Source organism: Danio rerio, chromosome 4, assembly GCF_052040795.2.
Source record: "Danio rerio strain M-AB ecotype USA chromosome 4, GRCz13ab, whole genome shotgun sequence".
In the NCBI taxonomy this organism is placed as follows: Eukaryota; Metazoa; Chordata; class Actinopteri; order Cypriniformes; family Danionidae; genus Danio; species Danio rerio.
The window spans coordinates 33,013,663-33,039,360 of record NC_141024.2 but is presented as its reverse complement, the minus strand read 5'-3'; the positions used below and the strand labels follow the sequence as shown (position 1 = coordinate 33,039,360).

At 41.3% G+C, this 25,698-nt stretch overlaps 1 protein-coding gene across 5 annotated transcripts; it reads right to left on the bottom strand.

Annotated features, from left to right (window-relative positions):
* Nucleotides 1–2,326: 2,326 nt before the first annotated feature.
* On the bottom strand, nt 2,327–25,433 carry LOC110439447 (NLR family CARD domain-containing protein 3-like). Of its 5 annotated transcripts, XR_015942020.1 has the most exons (11): nt 25,364–25,433; nt 24,845–24,939; nt 24,163–24,276; nt 18,612–20,639; nt 16,606–16,779; nt 15,951–16,124; nt 11,763–11,936; nt 9,170–9,216; nt 8,458–9,082; nt 4,133–4,289; nt 2,327–4,091 (listed from the first exon to the last, which is right to left on the bottom strand). XR_015942020.1 is itself a non-coding variant. In NM_001445112.1 (10 exon segments), coding segments are annotated over 8 exon segments (3,285 nt in total). In that variant the 5' UTR covers nt 24,895–24,939; nt 25,364–25,415; the 3' UTR covers nt 2,334–4,291; nt 8,459–8,558.
* Between the last annotated feature and the right edge of the window lie 265 nt (nt 25,434–25,698).

The following is a 25,698-nucleotide window of genomic DNA, read 5'->3' as shown; positions in this document are numbered from 1 at the left end:
AAATCGCGATATTCGCACGTAAATAGCCGCGTAAACATTTGAGGTTACTCGCTTAATTTGCGCGTCAAACCCCGCTTCATTCGCGTGTCAAATTCACTTCAGAACTATGACAAAACCCTCAATTCGCGCCATTCGCGCAATTTGCGTCATTCGCGCCGCAGGATGTATATTCACGCGTTTGCATTGACTTAACATGTAAATCACTTGCGCTTGACGCGCGTGCCGCGTCTGGTGTGAACGCAGCATCATTGTTCTTTGGTTTTAGGTCAAAATCAATATATTTATACATTCATATATATATATATATATATATATATATATATATATATATATATATATATATATATATATATGTATATATATATATAGTTCCGATTTCACAAGTATGTATTTTAGCTTAATATTTTCCAAACATTATAAAATTGTAATGAGTCAGGTTTGATCTCGTTAATTCTATCACTCTGTATTGCCTCTTTGGTGTCGCAGCTGCAGGTTCTCCTCATTAACTATCATTGCATTAGCACCTGTCACCACTTATTGCCTATTAGCATCCCTACTTAATCCTCTATGTTCTCTGTTTCTGTGTCAGATTATTATATCGCTTCTGTGTTTCACCTCGCAGTTTGTGGATCGCTACACGTTTGTCCAGTCCAGTCCAGTCCAGTCCAGTCCAGTCCAGTCCAGTAAGTCCTATCCTGCATACAATTGTTGTGTGTGTGTGTGTGTGTGTGTGTGTGCGTGTGCGTGTGCGTGTGCGCGTGCGCGTGTGCGTGTGTGTGTGTGGTCACCTACGCTCTGCTTAACCAGTCTTCAAGTGTCTGCATCTGGTCCCGAGCCGGGGTTTGTCAGCTTACGCCAGCTCTCCTCCTCTACTCTTTCTCTGACCTCTCTTACGGGACTCATCTGTTTTCATCTGAAGAACTTTGAGTTATCCAGTACTGTGCACAGCCTGGGTATTGCGTAGTTGAACTATACCTAATAAACTGTCCTTGTTTTCCCACACCTCTGGTATTCTGTCTGGTATGTTACAAAAATAGTATATTCTGGTGTATAGAAAGTTTAAGGTAATCTCTTCTGTTAGGATAGAAATCTGTACATGTATCGATCAGACCAATGTTGCCATTTAAGGAGTGTAATTTTGGATTAAAGTGTATATTTAAATCCCCCCACATATTAACAATTCTTATATTTTTATTGTCATGACCAAGCAGAAACCTCCCGCTCTCCCTCATGAAGCCAAAAAGGAAGTAACTGCAACTCATCGGCTTGCCTTTAGGGGCTAGCTCGAGGAAGTCCAGATGTTCACAGATTGCAATGGTAAATTGGCCAATTTTTATTTATCATTTTCTTTCCGGCTTACTCCCTTTTTTTTAATCTGGGGTCACAACAGCGGAATGAACCGCCAACTTATCTGGCAAGGATGCCCTTCCAGTAGCAACCCATCTCTGGGAAACATCCACACACACTCGTACAACATGCAAACTCAACACAGATATGCCAACTGACACAGCCGAGGCTCGAACCAGCGACCATCTTGCTGTGAGGTGACAGCACTATCTACTGCGCCACTGCGTCGCCTGGCCAATTTTACAGCTGGTAAAAACATGTTTACAGTCTGGTACAAAAGATGCTTTTGGTGCATATAGCTAATATTTCCTTAATGACAACTGGGGGGGGGGGGGGGGGGGGGGGGGGGGTGAATGTTTTTTTATAACTCCTCCGTTTAATTTATATTAAAGTTATAAGTCTGCATAAGTAGGCGCGTAGCCACTTAAGAGACAGCTAGGCCTCGTTGGTCACCGTCATCTCACCTCGGCTGATTAGCCACTGTACTCGGCATGTACATTTGTATTTTTGTTTTGTGGCTTTACACAGTCCATTGCATTTTGGAATTATTTCCTACAATTGTCCGATAATGTGGCACTCTGTGTTCACAAACCATTCAAATTGCTTCTGTTTCCCAGGGGGGTGAAATTATATCCTATATCTATAAGTGTATTTGTTGTATTTAAGATTAATTATCATTTATATTCTTTAGACCTGTAATGGTGGGCTATTATGGGTGGATTTGCGAACTGAATATTGTGGGAGGGGAGAATTTGGGGGTGTGTGAACTGCAGGGAGGGGGGGTTATGAGTGCAGTGCTGACGTGATATTCTTTTTCTGTGAAGTTTTCTGGTACACAGAACAAAACGGGAGATGGGTCTGAAATATAAGAGATTTCTGGGAAAAACTGTTTAAAAAAAAAAAAAAAACAGTGTTATGTATGTGTTTTCCTACTGCAGTAAAACGTCATAAAAACAAGTGGTCCAAAGTATTACAACAGTGTTTTTAAAAGTCTAAGCACTTTATTAATAAAGCAAACAACCAAGCACACATATTCAGAACACAAACAAGTCGCAGGTAATGAAGTATTAAACGTTTCTCAAAGAAAAGCCTGCCTAAGCAAAGTGCTGTCATGCATCTGTAACTCCACTGATGGTGACGGTTGGCCACACCTACTTGTAGCTTTATTTGCGCTCTTCAGTAACCTATGGGTGATGACACGGATACTACATCCATATATTTTACAGTCTATGGTCACAGCATTAGTGATTTTCTAAAAAACTATTATCACTTCCTAGAGGCACATATATTAAAAAGAGTAACTGAGTTCATGTATATTTTAATTTTTACCTTGTCTTTCTCTTCAGAGTTTTTCAAAATTGTGCTTATTCAGAAAAAATATAGCAACTCCTCTCCTATGTCCTGTTTTATGTGAAGAGAAAAATACATTTGAAAAGCCTAACTTTTTTTCATAATCTTTATCATTTAAATGAGTTTCCTGTAGGTGTATTAAATAAGCTTGTGCCTTCATTTTTTGATAGAATCTTGCTACGCTTGATTGGACTCAACATCCCATTGACATTAAAGGATATTATTTTAACTTTCTCTCTCACCATAATCATCTGAAGGTTATACAGTTGAAGTCAGAATTATTAAACCCTCTTTATTTTTATTCTTTTCTTTAAATATTTCCCAAATGATGTTTAACAGAGCAAGGAATTTTTCACAGTATGTCTAATAATACATTTTTGTTTTTTCTGGAGAAAGTCTTATTTGTTTTATTTTGACTAGAATAAAAGAAGTTTTTCATTGTTTAAAAGCTTTAAGAATTTAAGAATGTTAAAGTTTAAGTTCAAAATGATTAGCCCCTTTAAGCTTTATTTTTTTCAGTAGTCTACAGAACAAACCATCGTTATACAATAACTTGCCTAATTACCCTGACCTGCCTAGTTAACCTAATTACCCTAGTTAAGCCTTTAAATGTCACTTCAAGCTGTATAGAAGTGTCTTGAAAAATATCTAGTAAAATATGTACTGTCATCATGGCAAAGATAAAATAAATCAGATATTAGAAATAAGCTATTAACACTTATGTTTAGAAATGTGTAGAAAAATATATCTTCGTTAAACAGAAATTGGGGAAAAAAAATAAACAGGGGGGCTAATAATTCAGGTGGTTTATTAATTCTGACTTCAACTGTATGCTTATAAATTTGGCTATAGGAAACTTACACGATTCACTCCCAAAACAAATAAGAACTAGAAAATATATAGAGCACAATAACAAATAACAGTATGACTCCAAGGCTGGGGTCTCTAACAAATGACCCTGAATTAAGCTATGTGATATAGGACAGCTGTTCAGCGAGGCTTTCTTTAGGTGTGATGGGAAGTCCCCTGTCTTTCACATCTGAAGTCCCCTGATCTGCTGTCTGGTACAATTGTGTCCTGTCATCATAGCACACCTTAAGTTTAGCTGGGAACGGTATCTGGAAGCTTATCTGCTTCTGTTTTAGTACCTATTTAGCCCTAAGTATATTTGCTTGTTTGATTTTGTAGTGGTGTAATTTTATTATTATTGACTGCAGCCTTTCTTCCCTATTACCAGGTGGTTTTGGGGCAGTCACCAGATTATATCTATCGATACTAATATCTATGGTGGGAGGAATCTCCAGCAAGTGACTGAAAGATTACCAATTTTTTAAAAATGTAAAATGCATTACATTGGATAAATTATACTGTCTCATGCACACAGGATGTCAAACCTGCTCCCTCAGAATGCATTCTGAGGGAGCAGGTTTGAAACCCTTTGTGCAAGGGACAGTCTTATTTATCCAATATAATGCAAATAATAAGTCCTAGGCACTGCCTATTTGTCAAATACAGTTTCATGTCTCCAAAGAAATGCATATTGTCAGTTCAAGGCCCGGCTGTGTCTTTGACAAACAAATGGCTGGGTGATACTGTCAGGGTTCTGCCACTTTGGTCTTGTAAATTCTTGTTTTGGTGGCAGAGCTCTGACACTTCTCATGTCGGGTCCTGTTTCTGTCTCTGTGTGAGCGCGCGCCGTCGTGGGTGTACGTAGAGTGTGCGCGCTCCTGCTTGACGCGGCCGCGCGCGCGCTCTGCGTCACTCAGACGCGTGCGCTCTTGTACTCGTGTTTGTGTTTTCGTTTGTCAGCGGCGTGGTGTTTCATTCCCAGCGTCTTAAGCCTGGTTTATACTTCTGCGTCAAGTGACCGGCGTAACTCACGGCGCAGGCAACGCGTGTGGCTGGGCATTTATACTTCTGCGCGCTGTCTCCGTTGGTCTGCATTAACACTTCCGAAACGCTAGTGGGCAGTGAGGTGTAAATGTTCCTCTGTGTCGAGTTTCTTCGCTTCTGTTTTGCTATTCTGAACACTTCCTGGATGTACAAGTGACTCAAACTCGCTCATTTTGAGGCAGGAACCGGCGGACGTGCAACAACTTTAACCATGAGGTAAACAAAGAACAAAACTTTCCATCCGGAGCTCCTTCACGGGACTCCACACTTGTAAACAATCGCTCGCGCCATTCGCGCGGCTCTCGGTCCCGCCCAGACTCGTCGGCGCTAGCAAGCCGACCAATCACAGAGCTTGCGCTACGCGTTGTTGCGACGTGTAGTTACAATTTTTGAGAGGTGCACGTCAGTGACGGCGACGGCCACGGCGATGGGCTATGCGTCAGCGCCGTAGCATACGCCGGTGTTTGACGCAGAAGTATAAATCAGCCTTTAGTCTTGTTGGTTTCGGTTTTGGTCGGCGCTGGGATGAAGCATGCACGCTGCGTGTGTGTGCGCACGGTGAGTGCTTTCATTCATCGTGTGCTCGTGTCTTGCGTCTTTTGTCAAAGCACGTGGCTCGGTGTTTACATTGTGGTCACGTGCTTTTGTCGTGTGCTTCAGTGTTGTGTTGTGTGAGCGCATGGCTTGTATTGTCTCTCTGTGTCATGCGCTCTCCCGTCTATTGTCTTGTCCCACCCACCTTGTTACCTTGTTTGTAATTATTATTTTCACCTGTCCGCCTGTCTGTTTATTGGTTTGTCTTTCCTATTTATTCTCCTAGTGTGCTCTGTTCCGGGCTGGTCCGTTGTTGATTGTTCCCTTCACTGTTGTATCTGCTGATTTCTAGTCTACAACAGTGGTTTAAGTATTGTCTTGTCAAGTTCCAGACCTAGTCTAGTTGAGTGTGTAATATGATGTTGTGTTTTTCCCCACGTGGGGAGATTTGAGTTTTGTTTTTGTTTTATTTTTCATTAAACTCTTCATTCCCTGCATTTGGGTCCTCGCCTCCTCTTCATCACCCCCATACCGTGACAGAACGGACCAGCCAGAATGAGGACCCAGCGGAGTGAAGATGGCTCCTTCGCCAGCCGCATTACTAAGTTGCTGCATTTGCAGTCACTGAAACAATGTGGCTTGAATTTGGAGGAGTTTGCGGAGAAATTCCGCAAGGCAGCTGAGGGGCTGAATTTTAATGACTGGCTGCTTATGACCCACCTAAATTTTGCTCTGGACAAGCCCCTTCTTCCTCTGCAAATCCAGAGAATGGTGGGCTGGTCATACCAGCAATTTATAGAGCACATGGTTCAGCAGCAGGAGAAAGGGATCCTTCAGGAGGAGAGGATCTCTCGCACCACCACCACCAGTGCCGCCTCCCAGCCCATGTCCAGCCCTCAAGGGCTGACCCGCACTCAGAAGCGGAGGTTAAAGAGGAAGACCTCTGCTGCAGTGTCGGCTCCAGCCCCAGAGCGCCCTCCAGTGTCGGCTCCAGCCCCAGAGCGCCCTCCAGTGTCGGCTCCAGCCCCAGAGCGCCCCCCAGTGTCGGCTCCAGCCCCAGAGCGCCCTCCAGTGTCGGCTCCAGCCCCAGAGCGCCCTCCAGTGTCGGCTCCAGCCCCAGAGCGCCCTCCAGTGTCGGCTCCAGCCCCAGAGCGCCCTCCAGTGTCGGCTCCAGCCCCAGAGCGCCCTCCAGTGTCGGCTCCAGCCCCTGAGCGCCCTCCAGTGTCGGCTCCAGCCCCTGAGCGCCCTCCAGTGTCGGCTCCAGCCCCTGAGCGCCCTCCAGTGTCGGCTCCAGCCCCTGAGCGCCCTCCAGTGTCGGCTCCAGCCCCTGAGCGCCCTCCAGTGTCGGCTCCAGCCCCTGAGCGCCCTCCAGTGTCGGCTCCAGCCCCTGAGCGCCCTCCAGTGTCGGCACCAGCCCAGCTCCTTGCCCTGCCGGCGCCACCCAGACGTCTTGCCCTGCCGGCCCCAGCCCGGCTCCTTGCTCTGCCGGCATCAACCAGACGTCTAGCCCTGCCGGCACCAGCCCGGCTCCTTGCCCTGCCGGCGCCACCCAGACGTCTTGCCCTGCCGGCGCCACCCAGACGTCTTGCCCTGCCGGCGCCACCCAGACGTCTTGCTCTGCCGGCGCCACCCAGACGTCTTGCCCAGCTGGCCCCAGCCCTGCTCCTTTCCCTGCCGGCTTCAGCCCGGCTCCTTTCCCTGCCGGCACCACCCAGACGTCAAGCCCTGCCGGCCCCAGCCCGGCTCCTTGCCCTGCCGGCGCCACCCAGATGCCTTGCCCAGCCGGCCCCAGCCCGGCTCCTTGCCCTGCCGGCGCCACCCAGACGTCTCGCCCTGCCGGCGCCACCCAGACGTCTCGCCCTGCCGGCGCCACCCAGACGTCTCGCCCTGCCGGCGCCACTCAGACGTCTCGCCCAGCCGGTCCCAGCTCGGCACCCTGCCCTGCTGGCCCCACCCAGACGTCTCGTCCTGCCGGTCCCAGCCCGGCGCCTCGCCCTGCCGGCTCCCCTCTGGTCTCCTGCCCTGCCGGCTCCCCTCTGGTCTCCTGCCCTGCCGGCTCCCCTCTGGTCTCCAGCCCAGCCGGCTCCCCACAGGCCTCCAGCCCAGCCGGCTCCCCACCGACCTCCTGCCTTGTCTCCCCTGATAGACTCTCCCTGGGTCGTCCCTCCTGCTCCTCCCTGGTGTTCCCTCTCTGCACCCTGGACGGACCCTCCGGCTCCACCCTGGCTCCCTGCCGGGGCCCCCGACCCACTGAATCCACCCTGGACTGTCCCTCCTGATCCTCCCTGGTCTTGCCCTCCCATCCCTCCCTTGTTTGTCTTGTTGGGTCTGGCTTGGCTTCCCTCCCTCCCTCCCTTCATGTTGTCTTGCCTGTTCACCCCCCTGTCTTGTGTCTGTTGATGTTGCCTGTTTTGTTGTCTTCTAGTGTTTCTTGTCTGTCTTGTACCTTGTTGGATGTTCCCTTTAGGGACGCCAGGTGGCGTCCCTTTTGGGGGGGGCTAGTGTCAGGGTTCTGCCACTTTGGTCTTGTAAATTCTTGTTTTGGTGGCAGAGCTCTGACACTTCTCATGTCGGGTCCTGTTTCTGTCTCTGTGTGAGCGCGCGCCGTCGTGGGTGTACGTAGAGTGTGCGCGCTCCTGCTTGACGCGGCCGCGCGCGCGCTCTGCGTCACTCAGACGCGTGCGCTCTTGTACTCGTGTTTGTGTTTTCGTTTGTCAGCGGCGTGGTGTTTCATTCCCAGCGTCTTAGTCTTGTTGGTTTCGGTTTTGGTCGGCGCTGGGATGAAGCATGCACGCTGCGTGTGTGTGCGCACGGTGAGTGCTTTCATTCATCGTGTGCTCGTGTCTTGCGTCTTTTGTCAAAGCACGTGGCTCGGTGTTTACATTGTGGTCACGTGCTTTTGTCGTGTGCTTCAGTGTTGTGTTGTGTGAGCGCATGGCTTGTATTGTCTCTCTGTGTCATGCGCTCTCCCGTCTATTGTCTTGTCCCACCCACCTTGTTACCTTGTTTGTAATTATTATTTTCACCTGTCCGCCTGTCTGTTTATTGGTTTGTCTTTCCTATTTATTCTCCTAGTGTGCTCTGTTCCGGGCTGGTCCGTTGTTGATTGTTCCCTTCACTGTTGTATCTGCTGATTTCTAGTCTACAACAGTGGTTTAAGTATTGTCTTGTCAAGTTCCAGACCTAGTCTAGTTGAGTGTGTAATATGATGTTGTGTTTTTCCCCACGTGGGGAGATTTGAGTTTTGTTTTTGTTTTATTTTTCATTAAACTCTTCATTCCCTGCATTTGGGTCCTCGCCTCCTCTTCATCACCCCCATACCGTGACAGATACTTTCAGGCAAGCTACTGAAAACAAGGTTTTTGTCTCTTCTTCAAATTGTAAATCTTGGTCTTGCAAAAACCTCGATAAAATAGCCATTCAGAGAGATGATGTCACCAGAATTTCACTGATGATCCAGAGTAAACAATAAACCCAGGATAGAGAGTCTGGGTGAATGTGGTCTGGACTGAGTGGATGAGGCTCATTGTGTCTTTATAGATATTGTAGAAGGTCAGAGTTCCTGCACTGTGATCCACAAACACTCCTATTCTCCTGCTGATTGACTTCACAGGGAGACGAATCTGTGTGTTGTTGTGTCTGAATGAGCAACTGGAGGGAGAGAAACTCAAACTCCAGGACTGATCATTACGTCCAAACCAACACTCTTCACTGTACCCCTTTCTTATGATGCTCTTATATGACACTGATATAGACACATAATCTCCACTCCAGTCAATCTCCCAGTAACAGCGTCCACACACACTCTCTCTGCACAACACCTGAGGATGATCCTCAAATCTGTCTGGATGATCAGGATACGACTGTTTCTCTTCCACTTTTGTCACCTTTCTGTCGTCCTCAGACAGAATGAGTTCATCGTTTGCTGTGTTTGGATCCAGTGTGAGAAAACATGCCCCTGAGCACAAGAAGAGACACATTTATTACACAACACTCACTAAAGCTCTCTTTCTGTGTGTGTGTGTGTGTGTGTGTGTAGACGTACATTTGCGTGGTCCTGCTTTAATCATCTTCTCTCCTCCATGGTCCAGACTGTAAACACACAAATTCACATTCAGTCAGGAAACATTGGCTTATAAAATGTACACACACATACGCACACACACATATCCAGCTGTAATAAAACAGCAGCACAACGTGTAACCTCTCCAAAATGACAATTCTTTGCTCTCCAAACAACTGGAAACAAGATCTTCAAGCTGCTTTGTTGACAGCGAGGTTAAATTTCTCATCAACACGTGTTCATGACTCAAGGAACTCAAAGACCAGATTAGCTTATGTAATGGTCAAATACAGAAGAATTAATGTTGAAAATGACAATGAGGAGGACTATGAAAAAAATTAAGACAGACTCGCACTGTGAAAAAAGTGGTGAAGAAATATGTATCATGCAGGACATACTATCCAGCTACTCCAGATAAAGTTGACAAAAAATTGTCAGATGTATACAAACAACCAAGGAGGTCAGGTGCTTTAGAGTGCGTTGTGAGCACTACCGAACGCAGAGGAGTGCAGTAGCGCCACTAGTGCAGAAGGAGCACGTGCTGTAGTATGCTTGCTACACACAAACAGCTTTACTGTATCGGCCCTGACAGGATTGCGAAGAAAAACATGCAACAAACCCCGACGATCATAGAAACAAACACATACAACCATTCATGAACAGCCAAATACTGTGTGCCGTGAGTCCGTGGAACCAGTCTCACCCAGTCATCAATATAGGGTCTCACAGCTTGGCAGTGGCAGGTCTGTGTCTTGCCTTCAGAAAGCCTGCGCAGTCATGAATAATTAAGAAGCCGGCTCTTCTCATAGGATAAAAAAACTACCCAAAGAATAATAATGAGAAACCGACGCATCATCTTTGCACTTGCAGTTCTGCGCTCCGTCACCGATTTTGATCCTGAATTATCAAAAATTATTTTAAAATTATTTTAAACCCAGAAGCTGAAATTAGCTGACAAAAGCTCAAAATTATCCAGTTTTCCCACAATTACAGCTGATGCTCAATGCACACACATTCTTTAAAATCTCAAAAAAAGTACTTATAACTGATTTATTTTACCTTTGCCATGATGACAGTAAATAATATTTGACTAGATATTTTTCAAGACACTTCTATACAGCTTAAAGTGACATTTAAAGGCTTAACTAGGTTAATTAGGTTGACTAGGCAGGTTAGGGGAATTAGGCAAGTTATTGCATAACGATGGTTTGTTCTGTAGACTATCGAAAAATAATAAGGCGCTAACAATTTTGTCCTTATAATGGTGTTTAAAAAATTAAAAACTGCTTTTATTCTAGCTAAAATATAACAAATAAGACTTTCTCCAGAAGAACAAAAATATTCTTAGACTTACGGTGAAAATTTATTTGCTCTGTCAAACATTATTTGGAAAATATTTACAAAAAGAAAAAAAAAATCAAAGGAGGGCTAATAATTCTTCAACATTAGATTTTTGCCCTTTTTGCCTTTATTAGATAGGACAGTAATGAGACAGGAAGCTAAGTTGAAAAAAGAAAGAGCGGGGTAAAATTGGGAAATGTTCTCAAGCTGGGATTCCAACTCAAGACGCCCTGATGTGCTACTGCACCATATGTTGGCGCGCTAAGCACTAGGCTTCTTGTTTCTTTTGTAGATAACTGACCAACAGTTAAACAATAAACAACTGTGTGGATGGATGATTTGCTTCTCTCAATAAAATATAAAGACTTAATTAATGCTAAACTGCTATCGTTTTAAACAAACCTTTGTCATATATTTGCTACATTTTTTTAATATAAGTCATTGTTTTAAAGATTATGTCTTGAGCATTTGACTTTTTCTCAGTGGTGATGTGCTTTCATTTTCTCAATCCTCACTCAGGGTGAGTTTAAGCAAGGAAATGTTTTAATAGGTAAAACTGGTCAGTTCCAAAAACATGATATCGATGCATCCCTACTATTGTACACACCATAGTTTGTCCGAGTGCTACACTTCTGCAGAAATAACACTTTTAAAAGTGTTATTATGCTTTTATATCTGACATCTGCATTTGATATCAGTGATCATAATATCCTGGCTGGAACATATTGGGTTCTGTGCTGTAGAGGATCAGGTCTTATCTAACACACAAGTCTTTTTCTGTCCACCTTGGTGTCTTTGTTTCTTTTAGCACCTCTATATATTTAACATGTTGCTCCACTGATTTGGAGATGATGTACAAATGTACGACAAGCAAGTTTTTAAACCAGCTCATACATGATTAACAGCGGCTTTCATCAGTGATTTGTTTGATTTGACCAACTTTATTCTACATTCTTCTTCCAAACCACAAGCATGGCAAAGATGTATCAGCACTATGTCTTGTGCCATTTGAATCACATCCAAATTAATTAAATCTTATACGCATAAACAATTTTTTATTGCCATACGTAGTCCACTTTTTTTTTTATCACACATGCGCACCTGCATAGCAGTTATGTGCACCCTTGCCATCTTGGATGATAAGAGAGCGAGTAAATTATCAGGATGTTTTTTTTTTTTTTTTAATCTGGAAGTGAACTAAACAATAACTAAAACATGTTTATGCTCCACATACTTGAGTTTATCCAGTGTGTAGTTTGGATCCTCCAGTTGTTCAGAGAGCAGCTTGACTCCTGAATCTCCTGGATGATTGTAGCTCAGATCCAGCTCTCTCAGGTGTGAGGGGTTTGAAGTCAGAGCTGAAGACAGAAAACCACAGCCTTCCTCTGTCACCATACAGCCAGACAATCTACAAACCCACACAAACAGTCGACGTCACATTAGATTGACAGCCAAACATCCCAGTCACCTGTTCAAAAGCTGATATTTGCTCTAGTTTCAGTCACAAAAGAAAAAAAGTCACACTTCACTTGAAGGGATCTTCAAAAGACAGTCATGATGTCATGATTTGTCATGATGGATGATATTTTATGAAGGCTTATGAAAACTGTCATTAAGTGTCATTAGCTCAGTTACGTCTGTGTTATAACAATGTGACTTTATTAAGCCAATATAACTTAAGATTTATGTCATAAACATGATTGTCATTTGGCAACTAAAATGTGTCATGAATATATTTTTGATCACTTCTCTCAGTGGAACAAACTGAATTGGTCATTAAAGTTAAAAATAAATGTATAACAACATTATAAATTTGTAAAAATATTTAATCAAATCATAATAACTCTGTTATAAAATCCATGACACATATAATGTATAATATAATGACCTCTTGATAGGCATGTTTTTAACAGATTTATGACAATTTTTGGCGTCTTGGTAATGCCACAATGCCAAGTTGTTAAGACAACAACTAAGACTTATAATGGTTATAATGTATTTGTTTATGTCAAGTTGTAATAAATACATAAAGATTTGCATTTGAAATGACAAAACTGAGCTATTGATACTTAACTCTTTCCTTGTTCCGAGTTTTAGGTATAATAAGGCAGGGGACACTTTATGTCACAGGCTGCAGAGAGTGAAATTTGAGAGAGATTGTGGGTAAAAATGACATTATACAACCTTGCTTTGGCTTTATCTCTACTATACAGGGCTCGCCATAGCCAAGTGATCCACCCTTGTCGATCTACATGAGGTTACAACTCAAGTTTAATAACATAAAATTCATCGCTCTAACTACTATGCTAAGGACTGGTGTGGACTGTGTTGCAGAAATATACATAATGAAAACAAACCAATACTACTAACACACTACTGTCAGCGCTGTGTTGTGGCTGAAAGGGCGTTCTGCATAAAACATCTCAGTGTAATTAGTGGTTTATTCCACTATGGCAACCCCTGATAAAGCAGTGAATAAGCTGAAAGAAATTGAGGTCGGAATATACTTCACAATTCTATTTCTTTCTTAGAAAACAAAAAGAAGTTGGAAAACGCTGAGTGATGGTATACTAATTTCCAACACCTATAGCCCTGCGCTGCAGTATGTGGAACTGTAAATATGTCACAATGTATAACACATCGATGATGGCAGCTGAGAGAGACGAACAATGTTGTTGCCATTTTTTGAAGATGTACATTTATTTTGTTTAAATATTACTTTTGTATTTGTTATTTAACTTTTTGGGTGTGAACATCTAAAAAAGCGTTAAAAGGCACGGCACTACAACACAAAAAGAATGAAAGGAAATGTATGAAGTGGTCACAGTTTTGTTGATCAATTATTTATACCTGAATTGCAGGTCAAAGAAGGCAGAGCTCCAGAAGACATCTACGCATATACCCTGCAGACCAGTGGCAGCTCAAAAGTGTTTAGGAGCCAGAGTGAACTTTTGGGGGAGCCATTTCAAATTTAACAAATAAAAACTCAAAAATAACTTTTAGCCAGATTTTGTTCAAAATGAAAACATTTCAGTCCAAATAGCTTTTTTTAGACATGCTCCAAAAATCCCAAGGAAGTTTACTAAAGGAAGTCGAAACTTCTAATATGTGGATCCTAAACTTTAGAATAGCCTCTCTGATGATGTACGAGGCTCAGACACACTCTTAGTTTAAAACAAGATTAAAAATCTATCTTTTTAGTAAAGCATACACACAAAGCATCACATAACTGTGGGGTACATGAGTGTGCTCCATGCAAGTGAGTGGTATTGACAAACTACCTGTAAGGCACACTCTTCCAATCTTAATACGCTAGGCACTTTGTTGGCACATTTTTTTATTTATAACACTTAATTTTCACTTTAACATTTATCTCTTTTTCAAATACATTATGAAAAACAACTATGCTAATTATTTCCTTTATTCTCTATTTCCACCTGGGGATACCCAGCTCGAGGCCTTGTGCAGTGCCACTTAATGAGATCCATGACCTGTGAAGAGATGATGCCAACCAATGAAGACTTCGCGGACAACACATATACATAATACAAAAATACAACACATTAAACATGTACACAGACATCATCTATATACTCTATAACTGCAAGTTAACTATATTTATATATAATAGCATCAACTGTTAAAAGATATAGTTACTAGTTAATTAAAGTTATTAGTAACTAATAGAATTATGGTAACTAATGACTTTTCTGATTTTGATTTAAATGCAATAATGTGCACCATTTGTAAAGCTGCTTTGAAACAAACATTATTGTTAAAAGCTCTATACAAATAACCTTGTATTGAACTGAAAATTATTATTTTGAGCAGAAGCTTCACAGTTACTTAAGAGCAATATTATATAATGTAAAAACAGTAAATTAATTAAAATTATATATGTATATTATGTAAAAACAGTTACTTAAAACAAAGTATTTTCTCATATTTGACTTCACTTAATACTCACTCATACTGAATATATATATATATATATATATATATATATATATATATATATATATATATATATATATATATATATATATGAGGAATATCACACAAGTAGCAGTGCAATATCAGCACTGGTGGGAGAAGTGCGTTGGCTGAGTGCCTTAGCGCCCACCAGTGCTGATATACAGCCATATCGCACTGCTACTTGTGTGATATTGCGTTACAGTCTTGTACATAAAAAAGAAAATCAAACACAGAGAGTCTAAAACCCTTTTGTATTAGGAAATGCTTTCTTCCGCCATTCATTTACATCTGCAGCTGATGTCAGAACAGCAGAACCATTACTAATTCACCAACGTCACTTTAGAGCAAGTATTTAAATGACTCTCTATATCGTAATGTGAAGCGGCGCTTCTGGTGTGTGACCTCCTTAAGGTGATGACAAAACAACTGATTTTGCTCACATTTTAAGATTATAAGGCTGAACGTTACACGAAATGCCATCCGTCAACACAGATTTCTCCTTACAATCTAATACAGTCTACAGTATTTCTCTGTTGCTGTCGGTATTGTGACTAGAAACTATTTCACTCTTCATATTGGCCTTTATGCGTTTCTCCCAAGTGCTGTCGACTACATACATGCCAGTCAATGTCGATGAGTAGGCAAAAGGAAAATAAAAATACACTCAAACATCCGTCGCAAAATAAAATGTTACATTATTGAAAAAAAGAATGATACAGCAGTAGAGTGACCATCACACTTTTCCTCAGAGCTCACTGAACTGAACTAAGCTCCTATACATGTGTGGTTACATCTAAAAGGTAAAATAACCACAGGAATAGTCCTCTTAAATTGGACATTTATACACATTGCATATCGAATATTAAGCGATCGTTACAATATCACAATAATTAACCTTGAAAAAAACAGAGCAATCACTAACCTACCAGACTGCTGTTGTGTTTGCGATAAGGAGGAACGAGGCTGAATTCAGCTTCTTTTTCACAGCTTCTTATTGACTCTATCCAGTCCACCTTAAAAACCACGACGCTTCTGTTTTTCAACTTATTCGCGCTCAGGAAAACACACCAAGCAAGGGCTTAGTATGCGGTCCTGGCGCCATCTTTTGGATAGACAATGTCAACTGTCTTTGGCCGCCAACGAGCTGTCTCTCAGTAATTGTAAATACTTTATAGGCACTATTCTTACAAATTAGCTGCATAGTTGCAATCTAAACAACTACATTTTCGACTAAAAAAGCCTCAAAAGTACATTTTGTAGTCTAACAACAGTAATATTTATCAAACTGTAGCATCTGCTTGTTGCTGGCTGTATATGGGCAGAGTAATACACAGTGAAGAGGCCTTTGTGTGATGTTACTGGCAAAATATTGCACGGCTATCAGCCAATCAGATTCAAGAACCAGACAGAACTGTTCTATGTATATGTATATGTTTTTTTTTTTTACCTCAGCGTCTCCAGTTTACAGTTTGGACTCTTCAGTCCATCAGAGAGAAACTTCACTCCTGAATCCTGCAGGTCATTGTTACTCAGGTCCAGCTCTCTCAGGACACAGTTTGAGGATTGTAGAGCTGAAGACAAACTCTGACAAGACTTGGCAGTGAGTTTACATGTAACGATTCTGAAAAAGAAGAAAAGAAACACAAATTACATCAAGTGTGGTTTTTAGTAATTCATTCATTCATTCATTTTCTTTTCAGATTAGTCCCTTAATTAATCTGGGGTCGCCACAGCGGAATGAACCACCAACTTATCTAGCATATGTTTTTCTCGCAGCGGATGCCCTTCCAGCTGCAACCCATCGCTGGGAAAAATCCATACACACTCATTCACGCTCATGCACTACGGACAATTTAGCCTACCCAATTAATCTGTACCACATGTCTTTGGACTGTGGGGGAAACCACGCGAATGCAGGGAGAACCTGCAAACTCCACACAGAAACGCCAACTGACCCCAGCCAAGGCTCGAACCAGCGACCTTCTTGCTGTAGGGCGACAGCACTAACTACTGCGCCACTGTGTTACCGTTTTTAGTAATTCATCTGATGTAAACAATTAAATAAATAAATTAAATAACCAATCATGTGCTTAAACTCAGACCTCAGCGTCTCCAGTTTACAGTGTTGACTCTTTAGTGCATCAGAGAGAAGCTTCACTCCTGAATCCTGCAGGTCATTGTTGCTCAGGTCCAGCTCTCTCAGGACACAGTTTGAGGATTGTAGAGCTGAAGACAAACTCTCACAGGACTGAACGTTGAGATTACAGCGCTGTAGCCTGTGTAGAGGACACAACAAGGAACAATTTATGCTTAAAATCAGCAGTGTTAAAAGAAACAATAGAGAAAAATATACAGTAATAACGTAACTTAGAAGGTTTAATATTTTACATTTTAAAATGAATTTTATCACTTGCTACTATTGTGCACTTAACTGATGCAAACTACATAGAGACTAGTGAACAAGTGAGAGATGTCAGAATCACAGAATCAATGTTTAGTAATAATTTTTTTTTTAAAAAAGATGTTCTTGACAGCTGCTATTGAGTCCCATTTTGTCATTCAAGCATAAAATATGTTAAACACACACACACACAGCGGTGATTCTACTGTCTGTTGTCCAGAGTGCTTTCAACTTCTTCTGTCTGTTTCAATATTTACATGAGAAATAAACAGTGTTTGAATGAATCTTATAAAGCAGGACAGTAATTTGATCTAAACCAGGGATCTCAAACTCGCAGACAATAGTTTGTGGCCCCCGCCTTATTTTAAACATTTAATGTCAGTGCGGCCCACGAGTTTAATATGGATGGCGCTTTACTTTGTTGTGTGCAGGGCTGAATGAACCTACCATTCGTGTTTTGCTTTCCGCTATTTATTTTAATTGATTTAGCTGTAAATTGAGTGTGGTGAATACCTGCATGCGTGTGTGTGTGTGTGAGAGAGAGAGAGTGTATGCGAAGGCTGATTGTGTGTGCGTGCACGCATAATGGTAGTCACCATGTTAAAGCAAAAGGCACGTCTAATTGTTGGTCCTGAACAATATTTTTAGCCAGTCATCTTTCTAATGTTTACAATCACTCTCATTGGTTGGTGGTCATTGTTTCGCACGCAGTGAGCAGCGAAGATAAATAATGACATAGCGTCCTACCTAAATAAGATATATAATATCTTCAAATAGTATTTTCAAAATTGCAAAAAGGCAATCAAATTTATTTTCATTTTTTCAAAACCACAAGTAAATCTAATAATGAGGTTGATCAAAAGAGATCTCGAGAAGCTGGAACTGCCTCCCTAAATCTGAATAGCGGGATACAGAAGCAACGCGGGTCAAGTCAGCTACAGAACATGATGGAGAAGCTACTGTGGGCTCTTCTTGAAGATTAGACAAAGAGAGTCAGTACAATTTTTAACTTGGAAGTGAACTGAAATGGCACTTAGAGACTTAATGTGAGTTCTCTCTCTCTCTCTCTCAGACAAAATAAATCAAAGTGATGCATACAATGACAAAAGAAAAGTAAGAAACCCAATGCAGCCTAATGTAGTAGTCTGCAGTCACATATCATCACCCTTCCATCTTCAATAAGAGTCTATGATATTCGGACTAATTACAGAGTCGCACCGTTATTTGTGGGTCATTTGCATCACTACCTGTATTGTATTTTCATTGCCTCACACAATGAACATAACATATACTTCTATATGATGTAAAAGTAGTGAAAACAAATAACAACAACACAGTGTTGCTTTTTTTTAACAACACAGCAGATAACAGTAAATCTAATTAATATTATTGTTACTATTTATACTAATTGAATTATTTTCTTGTTAATTTTTTATATTTTGTTCATTTTACTTTGTTTTAAAAAATTACAATCTTCTCAAATCTTTTATTATTTTTTAACACAAAATAAAATGAAAAAAAAAATAGAGATCAAAACTTAATAATATAATTAATAAAAAAAAAATTCTTAGAAAACCTTATGTGACAGCCTCACCCAGACTCTGCCTCCAGTAGCCCTCAGGTGAACTGAGTTTGAGACCCCTGACCTAAACTGATCTTCATTGCAAACTGATGTGTGTGTTCTGTGATCAATGAATGAATACTCACAGAGCTCTTCTGCAGTTTCTCACAGCTGCTATCAGTCTCCATCTTCCCTCATCTGATGTGTTGAATTTCTGCAGCTCAAACTCATCCAGCGGCTCCTCTGACATCTCAATCATGTAGGAAATTGTTGAGCAGTGAGCAGGAGAGAGTTCCTCCTCTGAGTGTTTGTCTGATTTCACAAACTCCTGAATCTCTCTGGCCAGAGTCTGATCTTTCACCTCCAGCAGACAGAGGAACAGATTGATGGATCTTTCAGCTGAGAGATGGTAATCTCTTTTAATCTTTTCCTTAATGTACAGTGTGATTCTGCTGATGCTCTCTGAGCTCTCCTCTGTGTGTCTCAGCAGATCCTGGAAGAGTCTCTGATTGGACTCTAGTGAGACGCCCAGCAGGAACCGCAGGAACAGATCCAGATGACCATTACTACTCCTGACAGCTTTATCTACTGCCAATCTGAGCAGTTCATACAGAGCAATCTCGGGCCTTGACGATTCATGTTCATTTTCATATTCAATGCCATCCATACACTCATCTTCCTCATCTGTATATTTTCTCTCATTAATCAACGTCAGTGGCTCATATAGAGAGTTGGCCTGTAGATATTGATTATAAGAATATTCTGTGTCAAAAATCAACTTCAGCTGTTCTGTCTTCTTTGTTAAATGGCAGTAAAACACATAAAAAGTAGTAAGAAACTCCTGAAAGCTGAGATGGATGAAGCTGTAGACTTTCCTCTGATGAATCACAGATTCCTCCTTGAAGATCTCAGTGCAGATCCCAGAATACACTGAGGCATCAGTGACGTCTACGCCGCTCTCAATCAGGTCCTCCTCATAGAACATCACATTGCCCTTCATCAGCTGTCTGAAAGCCACTTCAGCAAGTTTGAGGATCACTCCTCTGTTGGACTGCAGGAGTTTCTCTGGATCTCTCTCGTCATACTTCTGCTTCCTCATGTTGATCTGAATCAGCAGGAAGTGGATGTACATCTCAGTCAGAGTTTGAGGGATTTCTGCACTCACATCCTCTTCCAGCAGCTTCTGAAGCACAGTGGAGGAGATCCAGCAGAAGACGGGTATGTGGCACATGATCTGGAGGCTTCTTGCTCTTCTGATGTGGGAGATGATTCTGCTGGCTTGATGCTCGTCGCTGATTTTCTTCCTGAAATATTCCTCCTTCTGAGGCTCAGTGAATCCCTGAATTTCTGTCAGACGCTTGATGTATCTGGAGGGGATCTGATGGGCTGCTGCTGGTCTGGAGGTGATCCAGATGAGAGCAGAGGGAAGCAGATCTCCTTTCAGGAGACTCCACATCAACACAGCCACTGATGAAGATTCAGTCACAGCACAAACTTTCTCCTCATCTGAAAAGTTGAGTGTGATTCTGCTTTCATCCAGACCATCAAAGATGAACACAACTCTACACTGCTCATAAATCTTGGGCTCCAGATCTTCAAGTTCAGGATGAAAGTCCAGCAGAAGTCTGTGAAGACTGTACTGATGATCTCTGATCAAGTTCAGCTCTCGAAATGGAAGCACAAACATGAAATCTACATCCTGATTGGCTTTTCCCTCGGCCCAGTCCAGAATGAACTTCTGCACAGAGACGGTTTTCCCGATTCCAGCGATGCCTTTAGTGAGAACAGTCTTGATCTGTGATACATCCCGGTTTGTTTTCTTCTTGTTTCTTCTTCTGCTTGTTTTCTTCTTAAGTGCTGCTCCAGCTGAGGCTTTAAAGATGTCATTGCAGTAGACTGAAGTGTGTTGTGAGGGTTTTGTTCTGGTTGTTTTCTCCATCTGTAAAACCTCATGTTCTTCATTCACTCCTTCAACCTCTCCTTCTATGATGTAGAGCTGTGTGTAGATCCTGTTCAGGAGGGTTTGAGTCTCTCCATGGTTGATTCCCTCAAATAATCTCTCATACTTGTTCTTCATGCTGGTTTTGTGCTGCTCTTTGACTCTCTGCAGTTCATCATGTTCTGGTTGGAGTAAATCCTGCTGCAGGTCTCCAGTCTGATCATCTATATCCACACTGCAGGAACAACAACACAAAGTATGGGGGGAAAGATCTTCTGGTAAAGCCATGTTTGGTTTTTGTGAGACAAAATACACAGATATAATTCAGAACCAAACTATAATAATGCAGAAACTGTCCCAGAACCGGTTTCAAACTTCAAATGACATAGCTCTACCGTGAAGCACTTTAAACTGATGGTCAAAATCTACAGTTCTAAACATCTATTGGTCAAAATGGTGTAAAATGTGTAACAGTATTTGTAATTTGTTAAATGTAACCAATGAATCATTTGATATCCTGAGAGAAGATGATTACAATTATGCTGGATGCACAAAAAAAGACATTTAAAATCATTTAAGATGAAAATGTGGGACCTCCAATATGGGGACAAAAATCATTCTTTTGATACTATTATATGTTATTGTATGATTTCCTGTTTTCATGTTGCACTATATCTTGCATTTTGCTATCTGGAGTTTTCAAAGTTGTTATGATCATATCCTTGTTAAATGTTTTGCCATCAATGAGAAAATAATAATTATTTGCCATCTCTGCTGTCTGAATCTTTCAGTGCTTCACCATGACTGTGTTTGTCCTGCTTCTGTCAGCTCACTTTCTGACTGAATATCGTTTTAGTTTCATATAATAATCTCCAGATCATACAAGCATTTACTCTTAGGATTAGAATTTCTGATTAAATGTTCAACATGTTGAATATTTACAATTCATGGTCAGAGCGAGCAGATTCAGTCAAACTTCAGCATTAATATACTGTAATACTGCTGCTGTGTTCATCATATTCTTTCTTCCCCATAATGCATTATATGATAATAATCAAAGATTTTGAAATAGTTCCATTTTAAATCAATAACTGTTGAGGCCATAATTATTTATGAGGTGAAATGCTGTCTCACTTCTCACTCTTTGGGTGCTTTCATATTCGCTTGGTCTTTACCCGGGTTTGTTTGATGTCAGAGTTCAGTGCGTTTAGCTAGTGTGAACGCTGTCTTCTGAACTCGGGTACCTACCAACAAACCATCCCCAAGTCTGCCTGAAACATGTGATCTGAGGAATGCCTTGCACAAACTCTGGTTCTGTTCACTTCTGAAATTAATGTAATCGTACCAAACAACGAATGTGAACTGCCAACTATACAACAAACTTTAATTTTCACAATGTTCTTCTGTGTGTGCTTGTTTGTGTACCACCTAAAGTTGCCTTGCTGGCAAGCAGGACTGACCCAGTGCAAATGCAGTAATAATGTCTGCTTGTCTCCTCCAAAAATGACTTCTGCAGACATTGCGTTATGTTCTGAATGTTTTAATATGTTTGCAGCAGATAGATACAAGTGGCTCTCTGTATGTTACCAAAACCAAAAGATTCGATAAAGCTGATCGACTGCGATGTGCATAAGTCTTTCCATTTTGGCGCGATGGCTTTGTGGGTGTCACCTAGCAACAGCTGACACACAAAAGCAGCTTGATGACACAAGCATATCAGGTTTCAGAAGGAAAAATCACAATGTGAACACAAACCAGCTGAGAAAATGGCAAGGGAACACAATCAAACTTGGGTTCAGTCCAGGTATTGAACCAAGTGTGAAAGCACCCTTTGTCTCACTGAACGATTAAGTCAGTGGTCACCAAACTTGTTCCTGGAGGGCTGGTGTTCTGCAGATTTTAGTTCCAACCCTAATCAAGCACAGCTGAATAAGCTAATCAAGGCCTTAAGCCTGATTTATACTTCTGCGTCAAACACCGGCGTATGCTACGGCGCTGACGCATAGCCCTTCGCCGTGGCCATCGCCGTCACTGACGTGCACCTCTCAAAAAATGTAACTACACGTCGCAACGACGCGTAGCATAAGCTCTGTGATTGGTCGGCTTGGTAGCGCTGACGAGTCTGGGCGGGACCGAGAGGCGCGCGAATGGCGCGACGCCGCGCGAGCGATTGTTTACAAGTGTGGAGTCCCGTGAAGGAGCTCCGGATGGAAAGTTTTGTTTTGTGTTTACCTCATAGTTAAAGTTGTTGCACGTCCGCCGGTTCCTGCCTCAAAATGAGCGAGTTTGAGCCACTTGTACATCCCGGAAGTGTTCAGGAAATGCAAAAAAGTAGCGAAGAAACTTGACACAGAGGAACATTAACACCTCACTGCCAACTAGCGTTTCGGAAGTGTTAATGCAGACCGGCAGAGACAGCGCGCAGAAGTATAAATGCACAGCCACGCGCGTTGCCTGCGCCGTGGGTTACGCCGGTCACCTGACGCAGAAGTATAAATCAGGCTTTACTAGGTATACTTGAAACAACCAAGCAGGTGTGTTGAGGCAAGTTGGAGCTAAACCCTGGAGGGACACCGGCCCTCCAGGACCAAGATTGGTGACCCCTGGATTGAGTGATCAGGGAGCAAATGAATAAAAGGTATAGTCAAGACTACTAAACCTGGTAGTGGTAAAAATCAGGAAACTTCAGGTAAAGAACCTGAGGTGTCTGACATGGAGGCAATGCCACCATCTACTCCTTTAATGGCAGAAGGTGCTTGTGTCAGGGTTTGTTAAGTCAAGGCGAAGTTCAACAGAGGACTTTACTAATTTTCTGAATTCTTCTTTGTCCATCCACAGCACTCTGGCTTCTCTTACCACTACTATCTCTGAGATGGAAAAGGCCCTCTCTGATCACAGTGAAAAGATTACTGAGATAGAAAAATAATGTTATTTCTTTAAAGGCCGAACTAACAGTAGCTTTGGATTTTACAAAACGCTTGGCTCTGTTGTCGATGATTTGGTGTCTTGGATTGAGGACAAAAACCCAAGAGACTTTATGACAGATTTTTCTTTAAAACAGTGAAAGATGTCCTTCCAGCCCCTCCTGAAGTTGAGTGCGCTCATAAGTTTGGCATTTAATGTCAGATTTCACAGGTTTTAAAAGTTCACTTTTAAAGTTAAGTCAAATCTGAACAAGAGTCTGTGCTTCAGTCATAATGGTGAGTAAATCCTTGACACTCAGGAATGAGCAGAGCGATATTTTCAGGAACATAGTCAAGGGTAATTTACAACGGTATTACCTTTGCTATCTGGCAGTGACAGTACAGTCCTTCTAATCACTCAGTCTTCAGAAGTTCACTTATTGTGGTCTTGTCTGCATACAGTACCTCAATTCTAGACTTTGAGGACAGCAAGACACATTTGTTTACCATCATCTATCATGACTGAATGAGCAAGATTAAATAAAAGTGAATGAACTTGTGAAATATTATTCATAAAAACTGAATGATCAACTGGCATATGAGCAAAACACAACATGTTTGACGACTGCGATTCAGTGAAAGACTCATATCAGAAAAATCTAATCAGTACCAGAGAAACAGCAGGGAAAAGTCCTTTATGGCAAAAGATTTTTTAACCCTGGAGACCCACTATCCTGCAGAGCTCAGATACAAGCTCTAACCATTTAAATCCAATGAATTAAATAACAAATCACTTGCTTGATTTATTTATTATAAAAATAATCATTAGTTGGAGACCTAAAGGAGATGATTTACCTGAGAGCTGGTTGTGTGTTTTCACTCCTAAAATTAGTTAGTGGATCCATAGATCTCTCACTCTTCAGAGATACACAGCTGGCCTCTGCTTCTGCTCTCTTCTGATGAACTAAACTAAAACAGAAAAGATAACCGTTCAGCACTGCGCACACTGGAGTAAACACAATAGAGGTAAAGTTAGTTTTATATTCGCACATTCAGACTTTCCCCTTAAAAATATAATTTTATGAAAGTATTATTTGCAAACTCAGTGAAATCATATTAGCAGCCAATGACTATCAAAGTAAAACATTGTCCCCATTAAAATCAACAGTGTTAATGTTGTTATCAAGTCACTGCATGCTAATTCCAATCGAATATTCAAATAACATGGTAAACAATATAGAGACCTCTAAATGAACGAATGTGTGAATATAAAACCCACTTTACCTCCATGTAAACACACCAGTTATACAGTCATTATTTAAAATCAATTCAAACTGCACTTTATAATTGTTTAGTTTATATTTGTAAAACTTTCTGGTTGTGTTACATTATCATGAAAATACATTTTGCCACAAACAAGTATCAAAAAATCACTTCTGTAAAAAAACTAAAATAAATCTAACAAATAATAATAACAACAATAATAATAATAATAATAATAATAATAATGTGAGAAGGTAATGATTAGGTCTAATACCTGCATTCTGGAAGCAAATTCTGATCTCCAGAAGTGTGTTGGTCTTCCATGATGGATCTGAAGAGTTTGATCTCCAGCAAAAACTCTAGAAGACACTGATAAACAATCACAGATATCCAGTCTTTGAGCAGCCTTCATAATTAAGCTGAATGCAGGAATAGTTCAGCAGCTGTGACACTAAAATCATTGAAATCCAGCCATCATCAGTTTGTTTAGGATGAAAAATATATAATGCATCACATAAACCTTACTCATTTTCTCAAGACATTAAAGATTTAAAGCTGTATTGTAAATGATGGAATATGTTTAAAATGGTGAGACAAAAACTAAACACTTTCACTTTCGTTTATAAAGGCAGCAGCACATCGCGAGTTCAGTGATAAACGGTCGTCACAAACACGGTAAACCACCGATGTAAAGTTGAATCAGTTTTAAAACAGTCTAATAGAGCCAGAAAAAATCACAATATGAATAAAAACTGGTTGTGTTGCGTGTTTGAAAATGCACAAGAGAACACACCGCGTAGTTTCTGTGTCAATCTGCTTCTTTGAAAGGCAACCTACTTTGTAATGAAAATACGCAGATAGGGACCGTCAACAAAGTAGCTACTAAACGACAAGCGTAAACACAATTGTTCCATCCACTGGGTTGACTCACAAAATGTTCTCAAACCCATGAAATTCACAATTATCAAAAAAGTTTAAAGATACAAATGTAATAATAAGATGTGGTTATAAAATATATGTAGAGTATTTTTTATGCTTACAGCTTTACATCACAACTTCACAAGGTGTGTGCTGGCCCCTAAAGGAATGTTTTAAGATGAGTTTCATTAACGCAGCTATAGCAGATAG

What these genes read in the sequence shown, in the direction of transcription:
- LOC110439447 (XM_088649682.1), bottom strand. Translation starts at nt 24,894, where the DNA reads ATGGAAGACCAACACACTTCTGGAGATCAGAATTTGCTTCCAGAATGC. An exon ending in AATTTGCTTCCAGAATGCAG is followed by an intron (nt 24,277 to 24,844) that starts GTATTAGACCTA and finishes TTTCTGTTTTAG; the next exon opens with TTTAGTTCATCAGAAGAGAG. An exon ending in TGTAAACTGGAGACGCTGAG is followed by an intron (nt 16,125 to 16,605) that starts GTCTGAGTTTAA and finishes CTTCTTTTTCAG; the next exon opens with AATCGTTACATGTAAACTCA.